The 23,414-nt window shown below is 46.6% G+C and overlaps 3 protein-coding genes across 3 annotated transcripts; all 3 read left to right on the forward strand.

The window, feature by feature from the left end:
• The first annotated feature begins 10,782 nt into the window (after positions 1–10,782).
• On the forward strand, positions 10,783–13,304 carry LOC135481422 (oocyte zinc finger protein XlCOF26-like). Its single transcript, XM_064761246.1, has 3 exons — positions 10,783–11,217; positions 11,665–11,718; positions 13,293–13,304. The coding sequence occupies exons 1-3, from the start codon at positions 10,783–10,785 to the stop codon at positions 13,302–13,304; spliced, it is 501 nt and encodes a 166-aa protein (XP_064617316.1).
• An 842-nt stretch (positions 13,305–14,146) lies between these two features.
• Positions 14,147–15,268, forward strand: LOC135481424 (uncharacterized). The gene has a single exon (XM_064761248.1). It carries the CDS (start codon positions 14,147–14,149, stop codon positions 15,266–15,268), a length of 1,122 nt encoding a protein of 373 aa, XP_064617318.1.
• A 50-nt stretch (positions 15,269–15,318) lies between these two features.
• LOC135481425 (anti-sigma-I factor RsgI2-like) lies at positions 15,319–15,939 on the forward strand. The gene has a single exon (XM_064761249.1). The coding sequence runs from the start codon at positions 15,319–15,321 to the stop codon at positions 15,937–15,939; it is 621 nt and encodes a 206-aa protein (XP_064617319.1).
• Positions 15,940–23,414: the final 7,475 nt, after the last annotated feature.

Here is a 23,414-nt window from a genome sequence, read left to right on the forward strand (position 1 = left end):
AGCCGTTGCTGGGCACGTGATTATGACATAAATGATCATTCAATTGTCACTACAGCCAAAAGTATTGGTCGGAGAGCAACGCGGTTTGCACCATTCGATTTTTCCTCACAAAATACGTCGGATTAGCCTCTTACCAGCAGCACTGGAACAGTTTTTCCACTTTTGCATTTTTGCCTGGTCTTTTTGTTAATTGAAATCGGCTACACTGTACTCTGTACAATCGCGACTGGTCATTACTATATTCAACTTTTGACTATAAGTTATGTGCCCTTCGGTAGCCCAGAAGACGTCAAATCTTTGGGCTCAGCCCATTTAACTCACTCAGCAATTGTCTTACTTCTAAGTGCAAGACAATCTCAATGTCTTTATCTACGTGTAGAAAAACCAGACCATTTGTACATAAAAAACACAAGGTACTTGATACAGTCTGCTGTAAAAAGTACTACTAAACACTGACCCACATTTATAAGGTGCCAAAAGATGCGGAATTGGGCCAGGCATCGGCAGCTGTTAAAAAATTGCAAATATCCCTGGTTTCCATGGAGTAAGAGCCGTTGCTGGGCACGTGATTATGACATCAATGATCATTCAATTGTCGCTACAGCCAAAAGTATTGGTCGGAGAGCATCGCGGTTTGCACCATTCGATTTCTCGTCACAAAATACGTCGGATTAGCCTCTTACCAGCAGCACTGGAACATTTTTTCCACTTTTGCATTTTTGCCTGGTCTTTTTGTTAATTGAAATCGGCTACACTGTACTCTGTACAATCGCGACTGGTCATTACTATATTCAACTTTTGACTATAAGTTATGTGCCCTTCGGTAGCCCAGAAGACCTGAAATCTTTGGGCTAAGCCCATTTAACTCACCCAGCAATTGCCTTACTTCTAAGTGCAAGACAATCTCAATGTCTTTATCTACGTGTAGAAAAACCACACCATTTGTACGTGAAAAACACAAGGTACTTGATACAGTCTGCTGTAAAAAGTACAACTGAACACTGACCCACTTCAGTAAGGTGCCAAAAGATGCGGAATTGAGCCAGGCATCGGCAGCTGTTGAGAAATTGCAAATTTTCCTGGTTTCCATTGAGTAAGAGCCGTTGCTGGGCACGCGAATATGACATAAATGATCATTCAATTGTCACTACAGCCAAAATTATTGGTCGGAGAGCAACGCGGTTTGCACCATTCGATTTGTCGTCACAAAATACGTCGGATTAGCCTCTTACCAGCAGCACTGGAACAGTTTTTCCACTTTTGCATTTTTGCCTGGTCTGTTTGTTAATTGAAATCGGCTACACTGTACTCTGTACAATCGCGACTGGTCATTACTATATTCAACTTTTGACTATAAGTTATGTGCCCTTCGGTAGCCCAGAAAACGTCAAATCTTTGGGCTAAGCCCATTTAACTCACCCAGCAATTGCCTTACTTCTAAGTCCAAGACAATCTCAATGTCTTTATCTACGTGTAGAAAAACCACACCATTTGTACATAAAAAACACAAGGTACTTGATACAGTCTGCAGTAAAAAGTACAACTAAACACTTACCCACATTTATAAACTGCCTAAAGATGCGGAATTGGGCCAGGCATCGGCAGCTGTTAAAAAATTGTAAATATCCCTGGTTTCCATGGAGTAAGAGCCGTTGCTGGGCACGTGATTATGACAAAAATAATTATTTAATTGTCGCTACAGCCAAAAGTATTGGTCGGAGAGCAACGCGGTTTGCACCATTCGATTTCTCGTCACAAAATACGTCGGATAAGCCTCTTACCAGCAGCACTGGAACAGTTTTTCCACTTTTGCATTTTTGCCTGGTCTTTTTGTTAATTGAAATCGGCTACACTGTACTCTGTACAATCGCGACTGGTCATTACTATATTCAACTTTTGACTATAAGTTATGTGCCCTTCGGTAGCCCAGAAGACGTCAAATCTTTGGGCTAAGCCCATTTAACTCACCCAGCAATTGCCTTACTTCTAAGTCCAAGACAATCTCAATGTCTTTATCTACGTGTAGAAAAACCACACCATTTGTACATGAAAAACACAAGGTACTTGATACAGTCTGCTGTAAAAAGTACAACTGAACACTGACCCACTTCAGTAAGGTGCCAAAAGATGCGGAATTGAGCCAGGCATCGGCAGCTGTTGAAAAATTGCAAATATCCCTGGTTTCCATGGAGTAAGAGCCGTTGCTACGCACGTGATTATGACATAAATGATCATTCAATTGTCACTACAGCCAAAAGTATTGGTCGGAGAGCAACGCGGATTGCACCATTCGATTTCTCGTCACAAAATACGTCGGATTAGTCTCTTACCAGCAGCACTGGAACATTTTTTCCACTTTTGCATTTTTACCTGGTCTTTTTGTTAATTGAAATCGGCTACACTGTACTCTGTACAATCGCGACTGGTCATTACTATATTCAACTTTTGACTATAAGTTATGTGCCCTTCGGTAGCCCAGAAGACCTGGAATCTTTGGGCTAAGCCCATTTAACTCACCCAGCAATTGCCTTACTTCTAAGTGGAAGATAATCTCAATGTCTTTATCTACGTGTAGAAAAACCACACCATTTGTACATGAAAAACACAAGGTACTTGATACAGTCTGCTGTAAAAAGTACAACTGAACACTGACCCACTTCAGTAAGGTGCCAAAAGATGCGGAATTGAGCCAGGCATCGGCAGCTGTTGAAAAATTGCAAATTTCCCTGGTTTCCATGGAGTAAGAGCCGTTGCTGGGCACGTGATTATGACATAAATGATCATTCAATTGTCACTACAGCCAAAAGCATTAGTCGGAGAGCAACGCGGTTTGCACCATTCGATTTCTCGTCACAAAATACGTCGGATTAGCCTCTTACCAGCAGCACTGGAACAGTTTTTCCACTTTTGCATTTTTACCTGGTCTTTTTGTTAATTAAAATCGGCTACACTGTACTCTGTACAATCGCGACTGGTCATTACTATATTCAACTTTTGACTATAAGTTATGTGCCCTTCGGTAGCCCAGAAGACCTGAAATCTTTGGGCCAAGCCCATTTAACTCACCCAGCAATTGCCTTACTTCTAACTGCAAGACAATCTCAATGTCTTTATCTACGTGTAGAAAAACCACACCATTTGTACGTGAAAAACACAAGGTACTTGATACAGTCTGCTGTAAAAAGTACAACTGAACACTGACCCACATTTATAAGGTTCCAAAAGATGCGGAGTTGGGCCAGGCATCGGCAGCTGTTAAAAAATTGCAAATATCCCTGGTTTCCATGGAGTAAGAGCCGTTGCAGGGCACCTGATTATGACATAAATGATCATTCAATTGCCACTACAGCCAAAATTATTGCTCGGAGAGCATCGCGGTTTGCACCATTCGATTTCTCGTCACAAAATACGTCGGATTAGCCTCTTACCAGCAGCACTGGAACAGTTTTTGCACTTTTGCATTTTTGCCTGGTCTTTTTGTTAATTGAAATCGGCTACACTGTACTCTGTACAATCGCGACTGGTCATTACTATATTCAACTTTTGACTATAAGTTATGTGCCCTTCGGTAGCCCAGAAGACGTCAAATCTTTGTGCTAAGCCCATTTAACTCACCCAGCAATTGTCTTACTTCTAAGTCCAAGACAATCTCAATGTCTTTATCTACGTGTAGAAAAACCACACCATTTGTACATAAAAAACACAAGGTACTTGATACAGTCTGCAGTAAAAAGTACAACTAAACACTGACCCACATTTATAAGGTGCCAAAAGATGCGGAATTGGGCCAGGCATCGGCAGCTGTTAAAAAATTGCAAATATCCCTGGTTTCCATGGAGTAAGAGCCGTTGCTGGGCACGTGATTATGACATCAATGATCATTCAATTGTCGCTACAGCCAAAAGTATTGGTTGGAGAGCATCGCGGTTTGCACCATTCGATTTCTCGTCACAAAATACGTCGGATAAGCCTCTTACTAGCAGCACTGGAACATTTTTTCCACTTTTGCATTTTTGCCTGGTCTTTTTGTTAATTGAAATCGGCTACACTGTACTCTGTACAATCGCGACTGGTCATTACTATATTCAACTTTTGACTATAAGTTATGTGCCCTTCGGTAGCCCAGAAGACCTGAAATCTTTGGGCTAAGGCCATTTAACTCACCCAGCAATTGCCTTACTTCTAAGTGGAAGACAATCTCAATGTCTTTATCTACGTGTAGAAAAACCACACCATTTGTACGTGAAAAACACAAGGTACTTGATACAGTCTGCTGTAAAAAGTACAACTGAACACTGACCCACTTCAGTAAGGTGCCAAAAGATGCGAATTGAGCCAGGCATCGGCAGCTGTTGAGAAATTGCAAATTTTCCTGGTTTCCATGGAGTAAGAGCCGTTGCTGTGCACGTGATTATGACAAAAATGATCATTCAATTGTCACTACAGCCAAAAGTATTGGTCGGAGAGCAACGCGGTTTGCACCATTCGATTTGTCTTCACAAAATACGTCGGATTAGCCTCTTACCAGCAGCACTGGAACAGTTTTTCCACTTTTGCATTTTTGCCTGGTCTTTTTGTTAATTGAAATCGGCTACACATTACTATGTACCATCGCGACTGGTCATTACTATATTTAACTTTTGACTATAAGTTATGTGCCGTTCGGTATCTACGTGTGTAGAAAAACCACACCAATTGTACGTGGAAAACACAAGGTACTTGATACAGTCTGCTGTAAAAAGTACAACTAAACACTGACCCACATTTATAAGGTGCCAAAAGATGCGGAATTGAGCCAGGCATCAGCAGCTGTTAAAAAATTGCAAATATCCCTGGTTTCCATGGAGTAAGAGCCGTTGTTGGGCACGTGATTATGACATCAATGATCATTCAATTGTCGCTACAGCCAAATATATTGGTCGGAGAGCAACGCGGTTTGCACCATTCGATTTCTCGTCACAAAATACGTCGGATTAGCCTCTTACTAGTAGCACTGGAACAGTTTTTCCACTTTTGCATTTTTGCCTGGTCTTTTTGTTAATTGAAACCGGCTACACTGTACTCTGTACAATCGCGACTGGTCATTACTATATTCAACTTTTTACTATAAGTTATGTGCCCTTCGGTAGCCCAGAAGACCTGAAATCTTTGGGCCAAGCCCATTTAACTCACCCAGCAATTGTCTTACTTCTAAGTCCAAGACAATCTCAATGTCTTTATCTACGTGTAGAAAAACCACACCATTTGTACATAAAAAACGCAAGGTACTTGATACAGTCTGCTGTAAAAAGTACAACTAAACACTGACCCACATTTATAAGGTGCCAAAGGATGCGTAATTGGGCCAGGCATCGGCAGCTGTTGAAAAATTGCAAATTTCCCTGGTTTCCATGGAGTAAGAGCCGTTGCTGGGCACGTGATTATAACATAAATGATCATTCAATTGTCGCTACAGCCAAAAGTATTGGTCGGAGAGCAACGCGGATTGCACCATTCGATTTCTCGTCACAAAATACGTCGGATTAGCCTCTTACTAGTAGCACTGGAACAGTTTTTCCACTTTTGCATTTTTGCCTGGTCTTTTTGTTAATTGAAATCGGCTACACTGTACTATGTACAATCGCGACTGGTCATTACTATATTCAACTTTTTACTATAAGTTATGTGCCCTTCGGTAGGCCCATTTAACTCACCCAGCAATTGCCTTACTTCTAACTGCAAGACAATCTCAATGTCTTTATCTACGTGTAGAAAAACCACACCATTTGTACATAAAAAACACAAGGTACTTGATACAGTCTGCTGTAAAAAGTACAACTAAACACTGACCCACATTTATAAGGTGCCAAAGGATGCGGAATTGGGCCAGGCATCGGCAGCTGTTGAAAAATTGCAAATTTCCCTGGTTTCCATGGAGTAAGAGCCGTTGCTGGGCACGTGATTATGACATAAATGATCATTCAATTGTCGCTACAGCCAAAAGTATTGGTCGGAGAGCAACGCGGATTGCACCATTCGATTTCTCGTCACAAAATACGTCGGATTAGCCTCTTACTAGTAGCACTGGAACAGTTTTTCCACTTTTGCATTTTTGCCTGGTCTTTTTGTTAATTGAAATCGGCTACACTGTACTATGTACAATCGCGACTGGTCATTACTATATTCAACTTTTTACTATAAGTTATGTGCCCTTCGGTAGCCCAGAAGACGTCAAATCTTTCGACTAAGCCCATTTAACTCACCCAGCAATTGCCTTACTTCTAATTCGAAAACAATCTCAATGTCTTTATCTACGTGTAGAAAAACCAGACCATTTGTACATAAAAAACACAAGGTACTTGATACAGTCTGCTGCAAAAAGTACAACTAAACACTGACCCACATTTATAAGGTGCCAAAGGATGCGGAATTGGGCCAGGCATCGGCAGCTGTTGAAAAATTGCAAATTTCCCTGGTTTCCATGGAGTAAGAGCCGTTGCTGGGCACGTGATTATGACATAAATGATCATTCAATTGTCGCTACAGCCAAAAGTATTGGTCGGAGAGCAACGCGGATTGCACCATTCGATTTCTCGTCACAAAATACGTCGGATTAGCCTCTTACTAGTAGCACTGGAACAGTTTTTCCACTTTTGCATTTTTACCTGGTCTTTTTGTTAATTGAAATCGGCTACACTGTACTATGTACAATCGCGACTGGTCATTACTATATTCAACTTTTTACTATAAGTTATGTGCCCTTCGGTAGCCCAGAAGACGTCAAATCTTTCGGCTAAGCCCATTTAACTCACCCAGCAATTGCCTTACTTCTAATTCAAAAACAATCTCAATGTCTTTATCTACGTGTAGAAAAACCACACCATTTGTACATAAAAAACACAAGGTACTTGATACAGTCTGCTGTAAAAAGTACAACTAAACACTGACCCACATTTAAAAAGTGCCAAAGGATGCGGAATTGGGCCAGGCATCGGCAGCTGTTGAAAAATTGCAAATTTCCCTGGTTTCCATGGAGTAAGAGCCGTTGCTGGGCACGTGATTATGACATAAATGATCATTCAATTGTCGCTACAGCCAAAAGTATTGGTCGGAGAGCAACGCGGATTGCACCATTCGATTTCTCGTCACAAAATACGTCGGATTAGCCTCTTACCAGCAGCACTGGAACAGTTTTTCCACTTTTGCATTTTTGCCTGGTCTTTTTGTTAATTGAAATCGGCTACACTGTACTCTGTACAATCGCGACTGGTCATTACTATATTCAACTTTTGACTATAAGTTATGTGCCCTTCGGTAGCCCAGAAGACCTGAAATCTTTGGGCTAAGCCCATTTAACTCACCCAGCAATTGTCTTACTTCTAAGTGCAAGACAATCTCAATGTCTTTATCTACGTGTAAAAAAACCACACCATTTGTACATGAAAAACACAAGGTACTTGATACAGTCTGCTGTAAAAAGAACAACTGAACACTGACCCACTTCAGTAAGGTGCCAAAAGATGCGGAATTGAGCCAGGCATCGGCAGCTGTTGAAAAATTGCAAATTTCCCTGGTTTCCATGGAGTAAGAGCCGTTGCTGGGCACGTGATTATGACATAAATGATCATTCAATTGTCACTACAGCCAAAAGTATTGGTCGGAGAGCAACGCGGATTGCACCATTCGATTTCTCGTCACAAAATACGTCGGATTAGCCTCTTACCAGCAGCACTGGAACAATTTTTCCACTTTTGCATTTTTCCCTGGTCTTTTTGTTAATTGAAATCGGCTACACTGTACTATGTACCATCGCGACTGGTCATTACTATATTCAACTTTTGACTATAAGTTATGTGCCCTTCGGTAGCCCAGAAGACGTCAAATCTTTGGCTAAGCCCATTTAACTCACCCAGCAATTGCCTTACTTCTAATTCGAAGACAATCTCAATGTCTTTATCTACGTGTAGAAAAACCACACCATTTGTACGTGAAAAACACAAGGTACTTGATACAGTCTGCTGTAAAAAGTACAACTGAACACTGACCCACATTTATAAGGTGCCAAAAGATGCGGAATTGAGCCAGGCATCAGCAGCTGTTAAAAAATTGCAAATTTCCCTGGTTTCCATGGAGTAAGAGCCGTTGCTGGGCACGTGATTATGACATAAATGATCATTCAATAGTCACTACAGCCAAAAGTATTGGTCGGAGAGCAACGCCGTTTGCACCATTCGATTTCTCGTCACAAAATACGTCGGATTAGCCTCTTACCAGCAGGACTGGAACAGTTTTTCCACTTTTGCATTTTTGCCTGGTCTTTTTGTTAATTGAAATCGGCTACACTGTACTCTGTACAATCGCGACTGGTCATTATTATATTCAACTTTTGACTATAAGTTATGTGCCCTTCGGTAGCCCAGAGGATCTGAAATCTTTGGGCTAAGCCCATTTAACTCATCCAGCAACTGCCTTACTTCTAAGTGCAAGACAATCTCAATGTCTTTATCTACGTGTAGAAAAACCAGATTATTTGTACATGAAAAACACAAGGTACTTGATACAGTCTGCTGTAAAAAGTACAACTAAACACTGACCCCCATTTATAAGGTGCCAAAAGATGCGGAATTGGGCCAGGCATCGACAGCTGTTAAAAAATTGTTAATATCCCTGGTTTCCATGGAGTAAGAGCCGTTGCTGGGCACGTGATTATGACATAAATAATCATTGAATTGTCGCTACAGCCAAAAGTATTGGTCGGAGAGCAACGCGGTTTGCACCATTCGATTTCTCCTAACAAAATACGTCGGATTAGCCTCTTACCAGCAGCACTGGAACAGTTTTTCCACTTTTGCATTTTTGCCTGGTCTTTTTGTTAATTGAAATCGGCTACACTGTACTCTGTACCATCGCGACTGGTCATTACTATATTCAACTTTTGACTATATGTTATGTGCCCTTCGGTAGCCCAGAAGACGTCAAATCTTTGGGCTAAGCCCATTTAACTCACCCAGCAATTGCCTTACTTCTAAGTCCAAGACAATCTCAATGTCTTTATCTACGTGTAGAAAAACCACACCAATTGTACGTGAAAAACACAAGGTACTTGATACAGTCTGCTGTAAAAAGTACAACTGAACACTGGCCCACTTCAGTAAGGTGCCAAAAGATGCGGAATTGAGCCAGGCATCGGGAGCTGTTGACAAATTGCAAATTTCCCTGGTTTCCATGGAGTAAGAGCCGTTGCTACGCACGTGATTATGACATAAATGATCATTCAATTGTCACTATAGCCAAAAGTATTGGTCGGAGAGCAACGCGGATTGCACCATTCGATTTGTCGTCACAAAATACGTCGGATTAGCCTCTTACTAGTAGCACTGGAACAGTTTTTCCACTTTTGCATTTTTGCCTGGTCTTTTTGTTAATTGAAATCGGCTACACTGTACTATGTACAATCGCGACTGGTCATTACTATATTCAACTTTTGACTATAAGTTATGTGCCCTTCGGTAGCCCAGAAGACCTGAAATCTTTGGGCTAAGCCCATTTAACTCACCCAGCAATTGCCTTACTTCTAACTGCAAGACAATCTCAATGTCTTTATCTACGTGTAGAAAAACCAGACCATTTGTACATAATAAACACAAGGTACTTGATACAGTCTGCTGTAAAAAGTACAACTAAACACTGACCCACATTTATAAGGTGCCAAAAGATGCGGAATTGGGCCAGGCATCGGCAGCTGTTAAAAAATTGCAAATATCCCTGGTTTCCATGGAGTAAGAGCCGTTGCTGGGCACGTGATTATGACATCAATGATCATTCAATTGTCGCTATAGCCAAAAGTATTGGTCGGAGAGCAACGCGGTTTGCACCATTGGATTTGTCGTCACAAAATACGTCGAATTAGCCTCTTACCAGCAGCACTGGAACAGTTTTTCCACTTTTGCATTTTTACCTGGTCTTTTTGTTAATTGAAATCGGCTACACTGTACTCTGTACAATCGCGACTGGTCATTACTATATTCAACTTTTGACTATAAGTTATGTGCCCTTTGGTAGCCCAGAAGACGTCAAATCTTTGGGCTAAGCCCATTTAACTCACCCAGCAATTGTCTTACTTCTAAGTCCAAGACAATCTCAATGTCTTTATCTACGTGTAGAAAAACCACACCATTTGTACATAAAAAACACAAGGTACTTGATACAGTCTGCTGTAAAAAGTACAACTGACCACAGACCCACATGAATAAGGTGCCAAAAGATGCGGAGTAGTATAGAATGTGGGTTTGGGGTCTCCGTGGGGATCCATTTTTTGTGGTTTTGGGGATCTGTTTTTTTGTGGTGATGTGGTGGTGACGTCACACCTGCCAGCCCGAAGGGCTGGTAGGTGTGACGTCACCCCTCAGTTGTGGGTTTTTTCCACGGCGCGGGGCGTATGTGTATAGACGAGTGTGATATAGTGTACAGTATAACCGTATAACAGTATAGGGAAAAAAGAGCGAAAAAAAAAGAGGCAAAACGTCGGCTTGTAAAGTCGAGTGGGACAGCTCGAAAAGAGCTCCCGGGCGCCAAAACGGACCAATGGGTGAGCCGGATTTGCCCCAAAACTGCCCAATGGGGGGCCCGCAAAACGGACCAATCAGCGTGCGAGAAGAGGTTACGTAAGAAAAACGAACCAATCAGCGTGTGGTGAATTTCCGCGTATCTCAGGTACAAAAAGACAGGTGCAGCAGTAGTAGATCACTTCACCCGAAGACACCGACCGACCGAGCGAGCGAGCGACCGAGTAAACAAGCAACGATGGATCAAGAGGATTTCGAGGTTATTATGGAGAAGAAGACGTTGGAGGGGAAGAAGACGGCGAAGCTATTTACCTGCGAGGTGTGCGATCGAGGATTTACCCGACGTGATAGCTGGCGACGTCATCACCAAACACAGCACGGCGATAAGGAGAAAAAGAAGAAGACGGAGAAGTATTTTTGCCGGGTGTGTGCCCAGCATTTTACCCTGCGGAATAACTGGCTCCGACACCAGCGGACGCATCACCAGCCCCAGACAAACAAAAGATTCACCTGTCCGACCTGTGACCGGACGTTTTTTCGCCGAGAACATTTGATCCGCCATCAACAGCGCCATGGCAACAAACGAGAACGTGTGTGGGATTGTGAAGACTGTGGGAAGTCTTTCTACCGGTTGTGGGATTGGCGGACCCATCAACGTGGGAAACACGGCTCGGTAAGTTCTTTTTTTATTATTTTATTTTATTTTTCTCCACCCCAAGCAGCAGGTTGAGTGACCTACTAACCCACGAAGACGCCGCTTGATTATGGAGGTTGAAAAGCCACTGTATTCCATGAATGGTCGGTTAGCTCAGTCGGCAGAGCGTTGGGCTAATGACGCGAATGTCACGGGTTCGAGCCTCATATCAGCCAGTCGAAATTTTTTCATTTTTGTTGGTGGGCATTGATTTTTTTTTCATTTTCGTTTCTTTGCATACTATTTCGTTTTAAATAACGACGAGTGTGTTGAATTTGGGGATAGTCTTTGAAGTCCAAATGTTGAATCATGTGCATGTATGAGTAGTTGCTTTCCGCGTTCAGCGTTGGTCATCTCGGTGATAAAAAGGGTCCGTTTCCAAAAAAATCATGCGCACAATAAATGTACATGATTTGTTTGTTTCAGGCTGGGGATGAATTAGGGGGAGTAATTTGCTTCTTGAAAGTTAATTTTAAGACAGTAAGAGCTATCTCATGTTACATGTTTGTAACAGTATATGAAAAAAAGTATAAAAAAAAACTTCTTTACTGGATCATATGCAATAAGACATGCTGCATTTCATTGCTGAAAATTACTATTCACAGCTGAGTTGTTTACCGTTATGTAAGCACTTGCGCTGTAGATGGTGTGTCGATAGGGTTTCCACTCCATGTAGGTGACATGTATAAGGGTGTACTCCCCAGCTCGCTGGCGCAGTGGCTGGCGCAGTGGCTGACGCAGTGGCTGGGTGACTGACTGGCAACAATGTATACAATGTATACAAGACGCAGCCGATCAAAACAAAAACCACGTGTCCAAACAAAAACCACGTGTCAAAACAAAGCACAGCTGACAGCGATATGTTCCCTGAACAATGGTGAACGGGAATACCTATCTGGATGGTTCCTATGTTTTATGTATTAAAAAAGGGACTGGGTCAAGGTGTCAGTGTGTCATGCTAGGGCTGCTATCTATCAGAATGGTTCCTATGTATTATGTATTAAAAAAAATTTTTTTTAGCGGATTGACGCTTCATTTTAATTAGTAGATTACCGTATAAAGTAGTTGTCTATCGGTCACCTTCAGACGTTGTTGTTGTTTCCAATTAATTAATATTACGCTTCGGATTCGCTAGATTTCTTATTGAAATAACAGTAGTTTTAGTTCAGTATATTTAAGGATAGTTGTGTCTTTTAATAGTTTGTAACTCCAGTAAAGCTAGATAGAAAGCCTGAGTAGCTTAGAGGATATTTCCTTATGTATTTCGTAGTAGAAATCCACGAATGTGTGTGCGGTGTCAAATGTATGTAAACAAGGGGGGCTAACTCCTGATGGAATACGCTTAGCAGGGGCGACTACTTTTGTTGGAAACGGAATCATTCAAAGAGAAGCAGACAACCGTTTTCAGTGACGTTTATCCGTGATAAGCTGTCGATAACAAAGTATGTATTTCCCTTGCGCTTTGATTGCAACTGTTAATATATTCAAATGTGCCGATCTAATTCAATATATACAACCCCTAGCCCTGGGTTGAGCGGAAGTAGACACAATGATGAAGCAAAGTGTCAGAGATTCTTGACACTCTAACCATATTTACTTAAAAGAGAATTATACTGTAACGCAGTATGGGCGGTTGTCCTGTTGCCGTAATGAGTTTGCCAAGTACAGCTCAGTAACTGACTTCAAATGGCCGAAAAATACACTTGTCAGTGTGTTTATACATGGAGGCTGGTCGTCAAGGTTTTTACTCCAATATGGTATTACTAACCTAATCAAAGCCTGGTATGACCTAACTGAGATTCAATCAGAATTTGGAAGTGATAGGATGTCAACACCAATAAACCAATGTCACTGGTCAGTTTAGAGTAACCTCCCTTGGTTGGCTCTAACTCCAGTAAAGCTAGATAGAAAGCTTGAGTAGCTTAGAGGATATTTCCTTATGTATTTCGTAGTAGAAATCCACGAATGTGTGCGATGTCACGCTTTTTTTTGTTTGTTTTGTTTTTCCCTTCATACATTCTCGTTTTGTGTTTATCTATGTGTGTTTTTTACAGGAAGATGACTAGGGTGGTGCGCGTTATAAACATTGACCAGTGTCAGGACTTTCATATTGGCGATACAATCATCATCACGAGACATTTCTCACCGTGACACCAAAATAATGGACACTTACAACATGTATTTATTCGTTCATTCGTTTGTTCACTGTTCGAGTTCGAAAAAATAAATTAAAAAAGTTTTCAGGTTGACGACCCTGGTCTTTTGTGTTGGTTATTGTCTTTACCTGTTGGTGAAGGGATAGTCTATCTATCTATCTATCTATCTATCTATCTATCTATCTATCTATCTATCTATCTATCTATCTATCGTTTGATTGATGTGGCTAGGGTTCGGTCGGTGAAGGCATTAGAATGACGACGGTGTCTTCTTTATGTCTTTTCTAGCCTGGCGAAGCTCCGTACAACGCCGCAATGGAAAGACTGGGTAGCTGTCGTCACCGACCTGCAAAGCTACACAAGTGTACTTCATAGTATGTTTGCGGATGGTAGGGTGAACGGGGGACGACTGCAGGTGCTGCAAGCGTACACTGAAGACGTCTGTCAGCATGTCGAGGATTCCCGACATTACGTACATTACTCTATTACGTAGAGATTGCTCGTCCCACGTTAACAGAGGTCTGTCAACGCTCCGTGTTACAGACCTGTACATTGCTGTAAAGAATAATACTAATACTGTTACCTTACTATGGAATCCATCCCCAGTGTTTTTGTGTTTTCTTTTTATATGGACTGGGTCAGTGTGTCAGTGTGTCAGGCTAGGGCCACTCTATACTATATATAGGCGGTCTGAGGTGGGTTCACTCATTACACACAACAGACACCAAGCAGCAAGGACGACGTGGCGGACTATGCCTCGCACGAAAAAAAAATCAATCACGCCGGGCCGTGGTTCAAACCCGATCGATACCGCTCTCCATGCTTTGTATTACAACCCGGACAGTCCAGCGGCTTACAGCGGGGTTCAACCCCTGCTCAAGGCAGCTCGACAACAGGGACTCAAAGTGAGTCGAACCCACGTGTCGGCTTGGCTGGCTCAGCAGGACACGTACACACTCCACCGACCTGCACGCCGCCATTACCCGCGTAACCGAGTGGTGGTTGGGGGTATGGACAGTCAGTGGCAGGCGGACCTGGTCGACATGACAGCGTTCACCAAAGAGAATGACAACAACCGTTACCTACTGACCTGCATCGATGTGCTCTCCAAGTATACCTGGGTGATCCCACTCCGGACCAAAACCGGGGCTCGTTTGATCGAGGCATTTCAACAGATTTTCAAGACGGGTCGCCGACCGTTGTACCTGCAAACGGACGAGGGGAAAGAGTTTCTGAACAGACCGTTTCAAGCCTTTTTAAAGGACAAAGGGGTGTTTTTCTTTCACACGTTTAACGAAACCAAAGCCTCCGTGGTAGAACGGTTCAACCGCACTTTGAAAGGTCGCATGTACAAATATTTCACCGCTCACAACACTCGGCGCTACCTGGACGCCTTACCGGCCCTGGTTCGCGGTTACAATCAAGCCTACCACCGAAGCATACGACGAGCCCCTATCGACGTCACTCCCCAGAACCAGAAGGAAGTCCGGCAAGTCTTGTACGGTCCATCCACACACAAACGCTCGGTCCACCGGTATCGGGCCGGTGATCTCGTGCGTATCAGTAAAGTGAAAGGGAAATTTGAAAAATCATACCTGCCGAATTGGAGCACGGAAATGTTCCGTATCGTCCGCTCCCACCCTCGACAGCCTGCTGTGTACACACTGGAGGATTTGAACGGGGATCAATTGCTAGGGACGTTTTACGAAACCGAACTCCAACCGGTGACAGCCGCGGTGGATAAGTTTTATCAGGTGGAGAAGATCTTAAAAAGGGAGCGGCGGCGAGGGAAACTGTGCTATTGGGTGAAGTGGGTAGGTTATCCACCCAGCTTTAATTCTTGGGTCCCGGCCACGGACGTGAAACGTATTTAAACCCGAGGCTAACGGGGTCGCTACCACTTCCGACTGACCTGCCTTAAGGGATGGATCGGTGTATACAAGGCTTGCGCGAGAATAAAGGGACCGTAGCAGCCGTACTGGGCGTTCTCTTGTACATCGGTGCTTTAGTGGGTGGATTGGCTGCAGAACTCAGCCTACAACTGCTCCAAGACCAGTCAACCCTACAATATCTACGAGGACAATTAAACAAGACGCGTTTCCGCTGGATTGGGACACCTGTATCGCCACCCCAACCACCGTCAATCGCCCGTCGGTTTGACAATACCGAGAACGCCGTCACTGCCACTAGCGCCATTACCCCGAGCTGGGATCGAACTCCCACGTCACAACCCTCCACACCCACCACTACCACACTACACCGACGGCACCCACTCTCCTCAAACTCCTCAAACTCCTCAAACTCTTCAAACTCCTCACCCCCTTCACCCACCCCTACTCACCCCACCACACCAATACCTAGCATCGTTTCCACACCTGTCTATCTACCCCCTAACACAACACAGGTAACACAGGTAACACAGGTAACACAGGTAACACAGCCAACACAGGCAACGCAGGCAACGCAGGCACCATCACCTGCCGTCACTCCCCCCACTATCCACCACCCCCACCCGTACGACGATCCAAACCGCCGACGGAGCTAGTTCTACCCATGGACACGCGATGGGAGCATCCCTTTACCTGCATTGTCAGCGGCCCGACGGGATCTGGGAAGTCTGTGTTTGTGAAACGGTTAGTGGAACACGCTCCAGCTCTCATTCATCCACCCCCACAACGCATCGTCTGGTGTTACGGGGAGTGGCAGCCATTGTACACCACGTTACCTCACGTTCAGTTTGAAGAAGGTGTGCCCAGCCCGTCCAGTTTCGACCCGGGGGAGCGGACGTTAGTCGTCGTGGATGATTTGATGGCTGAAGCCGACGATCGCGTGACAAAACTCTTCACCAAAGGCAGTCACCACCGCAATATCAGCGTGGTGTACATCGTGCAGAATTTGTTTAACAAAACCAAAGACCATCGAACCATCAGTCTGAACGCACACTACTTGGTGCTGTTCAAAAACCCGCGAGATGTATCCCAAATTACCACGATCGCTAAACAAATGGCTCCAGGGCGGACACAGTACGTGCGCGAGGCCTTTGAAGATGCCACGGCTGAACCTCACGGGTATTTGCTGGTGGATTTCAAGCAAACCACACCCGATCACCTGCGACTTCGCACCCACATTTTCCCCGGGGAGATTCAACACGCCTATCTCCCCAAGTCATAACACCAACTTTGAACCTACAATCTACCACATCAGTTTGTTTTGGCTGGCTGGCTGGTGGGTAGGCTGGTGGGTGGGCTGGCTGACGTGTCAGCTGACGGACTGGTAAAACAGTGTATTATTGCGGCGAGCGGTGACTAGGTCGGTGTGTCAGTGTGTCATCATAAAACTTTGAACACACAGTCTATCACCTCAGTTGCTCTCACGACGACGACCCGTGATGAGGTCACACCGTCTCCAACGTTACGGTCCCTTATTAACCCTACTCGCGCGAGCCACCCCCTCTATTCGTCAGGCTGTGCTGCGGGGTAACGATCCAGGATTACTCCGGGGCTTGTGTGAATGTGCTAAGAATGTGTTAAATGGAAACGTCCCACTCTCGCCGGCTCAGAAGGTGAAGTTACAGCGACACAAGACGGGTCTTCGCACTTTGGTGAAGAAAAGTGTTCCCCTGCATAAGAAAGGACGGATTGTTCAACGTGGTGGATTCCTGCCACTGCTTCTCGCTCCCCTCCTCGCCAAAGCCATTGTACCAGCCGTTCTCGGGGGTGTTGTCGGCGGTGTCGTTAAGGGTGTCACTAGTAAGGCTATAGCTGGTGGTAGGTAATGCAGCACGCCAAGAAAATGGCCTTGGTCGAGCCACGGCTCTTAGAGACGCTCACACGACCTTCACCTTCAGCCCATCCACCTCCAGCCCACCCCAACTCCCCATACCCCGTCCCCAGTACGGTGAAAGCCCTCAACACGCTTGATCAAGAGATGGCCTCGATCCTCCACGACAGGACTCTCTCGGACGAGGAGAAAATACAGCGATATCACCACACCCTTCAACGGTACCGAACGTTTCAAGATCAATACCAAATCGGGCGGCGACCGAGTTCGATCCCACCTCAGGCCAAATCCACAGCCAGTCGTTTTTTGAGCGAGGCGGATAAGGCGATGTTAGACACCCCGACCCAAACCCTCCAGCCTACCACCCCTACCATCCCTACCACCCCTAGCCCCTCACACGAGCGCTCAATACCCCGGGATCACTACCGGGCTTGGGTGCGGGAAAAAATGAGCACACCCGCCGAGCTGGGGAATCCCCCGACCGAGCTGGGGAATCCCCCGATCGCCAGAACCCCGACCAGCCAACATAAAAAAAAACCAGGCCCTCCACTACCACCTCTAGTTCCACACACACACCACACACCACACACACCACACCAAAGCGACCCAAGAAGACGCGACGAGGCCAGCGACCTGAACTCCGGCCCGCTTCATCTATCATACGCCCGCTCAGGTGGAGTCCCTATTAATTAAATACAGGCACCAGAGGACAAAACGATCAGTCCACCTGAGGGAGATCATCTCACCCACACCATGTTTTACGTGACGCTACCCAGTAACAGCTCGCTGGACTACTTCCCCAACAATGCCTTGACGCGTTTCACCACCCAATTACCCCGCCCCATCCATTTGACAGGTGACTGGGAATGTGGGCTGGTCGAAATACAGTATCCCCGGACCTGGTTTAACGTGCGGTCAGGTGAAGTGTGGTATACCATAGACTCCCCAAAAGACTCGCACCACGGTAAGCATAAGCTCATATTACCAGCCGGCTACTACCCGACACCCAAAGACCTGGCCTGGGGGTTGACCAAATTGTTAAGCGAGACAGAGATCCGCGATCTCCAGGAGCACGCCGGGGACTTAACGTTTGAGTTCGACGATATGCAGCGGAAATACAGCGCGCGGTTTGAGAAACCACTGGGGCTTGGTTTCAGCCCACGGCTAATGCAACTCAAGAATTTACCGTGCGGATGGGTCATGGGACCGGCGGACCTCATGTATGTCGGTGCCGAGGATTTAACGATCAGCACACCCACGCTGTACGTGTACACAGACATTATCGAACCGCGTGTGGTGGGGGACACGTTGGCCCCGCTGTTGCGGACGGTTACCACGGAAGGGCAGTATGGGGAGCACGTCTCCAAGACTTCTTTCCAACACGTGGAATACATCCCCGTGCAGTCCAAACATTTCTCGACGGTGGACATTGATATTAGGGACGACACGGGTCGATCCGTCGCATTTGAACGCGGTAAAGTGGTGGTGACACTTCACTTTCGACAGCGGCGTGCTTTACCCTTGCAATAATGGCATCACAGCAGGCTTACATCGACTATTACACCAAACAAGCCGGCGGAGGTGGGTTACCTGTGTTTCGGGGTGTGGCTGTCCAGCGCGGTCACGGTTTGCTGGGTGGTCTCAGCAAACTCCTCCCACAGCCCTTGCTAACCTCGCCGGCTGTGAAAGCACTGGGCAAAACGGCGTTACGAACCGGACTGCAAGTCGTGGGGGATGTGCTGAGTGGGGGCGTGTCACCACAACAGGCTTTGAAACGACGCGGTTTGGCGACTGGAAAACAGCTGCTGGTCAAAGCTAGTCGCTACGCCCGACAGCGGTTACTGGGTGAGCCTATAAAACGGAAGACACCGCGCGTCACGCCCACTCGTCACCGACACGTGGGACTTAAAAGACGTGCCGTCAAGCCCAGAAGAAGACACATCAAAACTCGAGCCACATCGAATGCCCTGAATCCACCGGATATTTTCAGCTAAACACACACGCGCACGCGCACATACACAAGCCATGGCTCTTCCCCACCCCGAATGCTGCCTGTCCGTCAGCAGTGGGTTTGATTTGTGGACCTTACCCCCGACCGACACCAGCGTTCGAGAAGGCCGCTGGGATGCTTACAGCCCCATCGCCAGCCTGAGTGATGTGGGACCTGTAGAATTTGTCATCACCAACGCTGACGCAGACACTTACTTGGACTTGGCCAACACCATGCTGTACGTGAAGGCAAAAATCCTCAACGGGGACGGACGGCTGTGGCGGCTGACAAGAAGGTGGCTCCGACTAACCTGTGGATACAATCCATGTGGCGACAGGTAGACGTCTCCCTGAACGATAAACTCATCACGCCGTCCACCAACATGTACCCATACCGGGCTTACTTGGAGACATTGTTGTCTTACGGTAAAGAGGCTAAAAAGAGCCAGCTGTCTGCTGCCTTGTGGTATGCGGACACCCCAGGAAAGTTGACACGATGACTGACACCAATGCCGGGTTTGTCGATCGGCTGAACTGCACGGCTGAAAGTCGGTCGGTTGACATGCTGGGTCGCCTGCATTGTGACATGTTCCCTGCAACACCGACACCTGCCTCAACAACGTCACGGTCCGCATCCGTCTCACCCCGGCTAAGGATTCGTTTGCTTTGATGTCCGATGAAGCCGCTCCCGGCTACAAGACTCGCTTGGAGGAGGTCTTGATCTTTGTGCGCAAAGTGAAAAATCACCAGCGGTGTGCAACTGGGGCATTTGAAAGCCTTGGCCAAAGCTCCTGCCAAGTACCCAATCCGCCGCGTGCTGACCAAGTATTTCTCTGTCCCCAGAGGTCACACCCTCATCAATGAACAAAACCCTATTTCTGGGCAGCTTACCGACACGTTTAGTGGTGGGGTGTGTGAGCAACAAGGCTTTTGACGGGGACTACACTAAAAACCCGTTTCGTTTCCGACACTACTACACAAACTTCGTCGCCTTGTACGTTGGCGGTCGTCAGATTCCAACCAAGCCCCTGACACCCGACTTTGAGAACGAGAATTTCATCCGCACGTACATGAACCTCTTTACCCACACGGGGAAAGCGTTCCACGACGAGGGAAACAATATCAAGCGCACCACATTCGCCGAAGGTCACACGCTGTTTTGTTTCGACTTGACCCCTAGCCTCCACGATGACCACCAACTGAACCTGGTACAAAAAGGGGATTTGCGCCTGGAGATGCGGTTTGCCAAACCACTGCCGGAAACCATTAACGTGGTGTGCTACGCTGAATTCAGCAATATCATAGAAATAGACCAAAGCCGAAACGTGCTCTGTGACTTCGCCAGTTGAACAGCCCAAAACAACAAACAACAACATGGACACGGTACAATTGCGACGTGTGCTACAAACAGACGTGTTTACCCGGGCTGTGGTGGGGGCAGGAGGTGGGGTCTACCCTCGGGATCATCTCCCCTCACTCTCCTCACGCCCCTCACACCCTTCACACCCCTCACGCCCCACCCCTAGGATCCCCTGGACCCCCCTGGGCCTGCATCATTAACACAGACACGTGTCTTCGCCCAGGACGACATTGGGTCGCCGTCTTCATAGACCAGTGGTCCAACCCACCCCATCTCCGGGGCGAATACTTTGATTCCTACGGACTCCCACCCCTCTACCCCGATATCACCGCTTGGCTTAACCGGGGAACACACCACTGGACGTGGAACGATCGGCGGCTGCAGAGTCTGGACACGACCGTGTGCGGTCAATATTGTGTGTATTACTTAACCCAGCGAGCTCGAGGCCGTCCCATGGATGCTATTGTACACACGTTGGACACAGCGTGCACGACCTACGATAATGACTTACGGGTGTTCGATTGGGTGGATCGTCAGTTTGGGATCCATCCCTCGTTTTTTTTCCACACCCATGGACTGTAAAACATACATCAAATAACATTTTTTCTTCCCAGTTCGATGTGTTATGCATTCCACGTTCTTGTTTTCCCTGTTCGACCTGTTACCCCATACAGTATGGAATAAAATTTAAAAAAAGAGACTATGAGACTCACATACCGTGGTGGTTTGACTTTTTTCTTTATTATGATGAGGACTACCACAACAGCATGCAGGCCAGCTATAGCACACTGACACACTGACCCAGTCACCGCCTGTTACATCGTCATACATTGTTGCGTTATACATTGTTACCAGGCCGTCTGCCGTATACCGGCAAGGCGACGCTCGGCAACAATGTATGACTATGTAGCAGGCACGGCAAGTCGGGTCAGTGTGTCAGGCTATTACGGCTGCCGGCCCGCCGCCCCCCGCTGGGCGTTTTTAACTTTTTCACGTACGTACCACTGCGAATGATAAAACACATGAAAAAAATTGTACAATTAAAAAAAAAAATGGGAAGACTGTGTCTGGTGTGGGGTTTCTTTTTTTTTTCTTTTTTTTAGTGCTTAGATTGAGAAAGTACTCTTTCGGGAAGAGTTGGTTGGCCCTGAAAAGGGCCGTGGGAAGTATCACAAGAGCACAAGACCACAGGAGCCGGGTGTGTAGAGTATCCATAGCACTGTTCTACAGATCTAAATAGGTGGTGCTCACCCCGTCGGGGAGCACTTTTCGCTTTCCGTAAAAGTATGTGAATGCGTCTTTGTGTTGGGTATACGAGTACATCGTATTGCCCCGCATCCGCATCCCCCGATTCACACCACTCGCGCTTTGGTGATTGCGCAACACAGAGAGATACACGGCCTTGTCCACACCTCGTGCGCTCACACCTTTGCAGGAGAGTTTGTCTTTGGTGTTGGATGCCCCGCCGTAACAATAATAAGTCTTGGAACACAAACTGACGATAGCATCACCGGTCCACTCGACTTTGAAAAGCCCCGGTGTGCGCTTATCGTGGTCGTAATGGTCGCGACGGGGTAACCACGCATCCCGCTCGGTCTCGTACACGGCTCGCAGCTCGGGTTTGACGAGGGATTCCCAGTCTGGGTCGGACCAAGCCATGTAAGCAGAGTCTGTGTCCATCTCACAGTACTGCCAATCCGCCTTGTCGAAAAAACGAGCCATGAAATCGTAATAAAATTCCAGCATGCGGAGTTTGGCATACTGGTAGACCATGCACCCTATTTGCAAGGGGAGATTGTAGCGAATGGTCTTCTTGCTACTCGTCACTTCAAAGGTGGTCTCGTCGATGGGGTCGACGGTTCGACACCGAACACTCGCCAGTAATTTTCGTGTTTCTGCCAGATCACAGATTTTGACATCCACGTGTCGGTCTTGATTGGTGACGGTTTTTCCATAACCTGAATTCCCCAACAGCTTCATGGTCTCCCCGATCAGGGCTTTGGTCGGGTTGACATCTCCCTCCCGTCGAGCTTGGGTGACGGCGTCTGCGAAGGCTTCGAACGCTCGCTCCGGTGTGTATTCCATCGCTTGGTAGACGTGCGTGACGATCAATCCCCGACCGAGATACCATTGGAGCAGAGGTGTGGCTAGCAGAATTTGCTTACCAAACATGCTCCCGATCAGCATACGCCTGGGTGTGGGCATGATGTCATTCACAGCCGCGAACTCTGCCATGGTGGGGCCTATATCAGCCCGACTCACCTCGGTGTTTTTAAAGATGGGTGGGCATTAGGCAAAGTCCGCTTTGAGGTGGTCCGGCACGTGGATGTCACATTCCACAAATCCAAACAACTGACCTTGAATGACAGCCTCCATGAGCTCAGCTTGTGTCTTGGGTTGTCGCTGTGACGGGGGTAAACCGTACTGTTGTAGGAAGTCCCGTAAGGCTGGGTTTGTCGCGCGTTGGCGGTGGAACTCGCACTCCCATATCGTTACCAATGGATACCCCTGGGAGCGAATGTATGCGTCGTTCGCATCCACCTCCTGCCGTAAGTCCTGGGGGGTTAATCCCCGCCGCTCGTTGTAGCACACCTTTCCCGGGCGAGGGTGATTCAGGTGACAGCCGTGATAGTGGAAATAACACCCGTGGAATTGAAACACAGTAGGCTGTCCGTCGATATAGGCGAACCCGTCTACGGGGAGTTGTCGATCACCGATCCGCTTCTCGGTGTGATTGAGTCGGTGACGGATCGATACCCCCAGCTGCTGTGCCTTCCAGTCCAGCCATTTTTCAGCCAGACGGGTGGCGGTGCCGGAGGGAACGAACTTCTCTCCCCCGTCCTGACGGCGCCAACGGACGCAGTGACCTGCCGGCATAGGTGAGGCCAGGC

This window comes from Liolophura sinensis, unplaced genomic scaffold (genome assembly GCF_032854445.1).
Source record: "Liolophura sinensis isolate JHLJ2023 unplaced genomic scaffold, CUHK_Ljap_v2 scaffold_80, whole genome shotgun sequence".
In the NCBI taxonomy this organism is placed as follows: domain Eukaryota; kingdom Metazoa; phylum Mollusca; class Polyplacophora; order Chitonida; family Chitonidae; genus Liolophura; species Liolophura sinensis.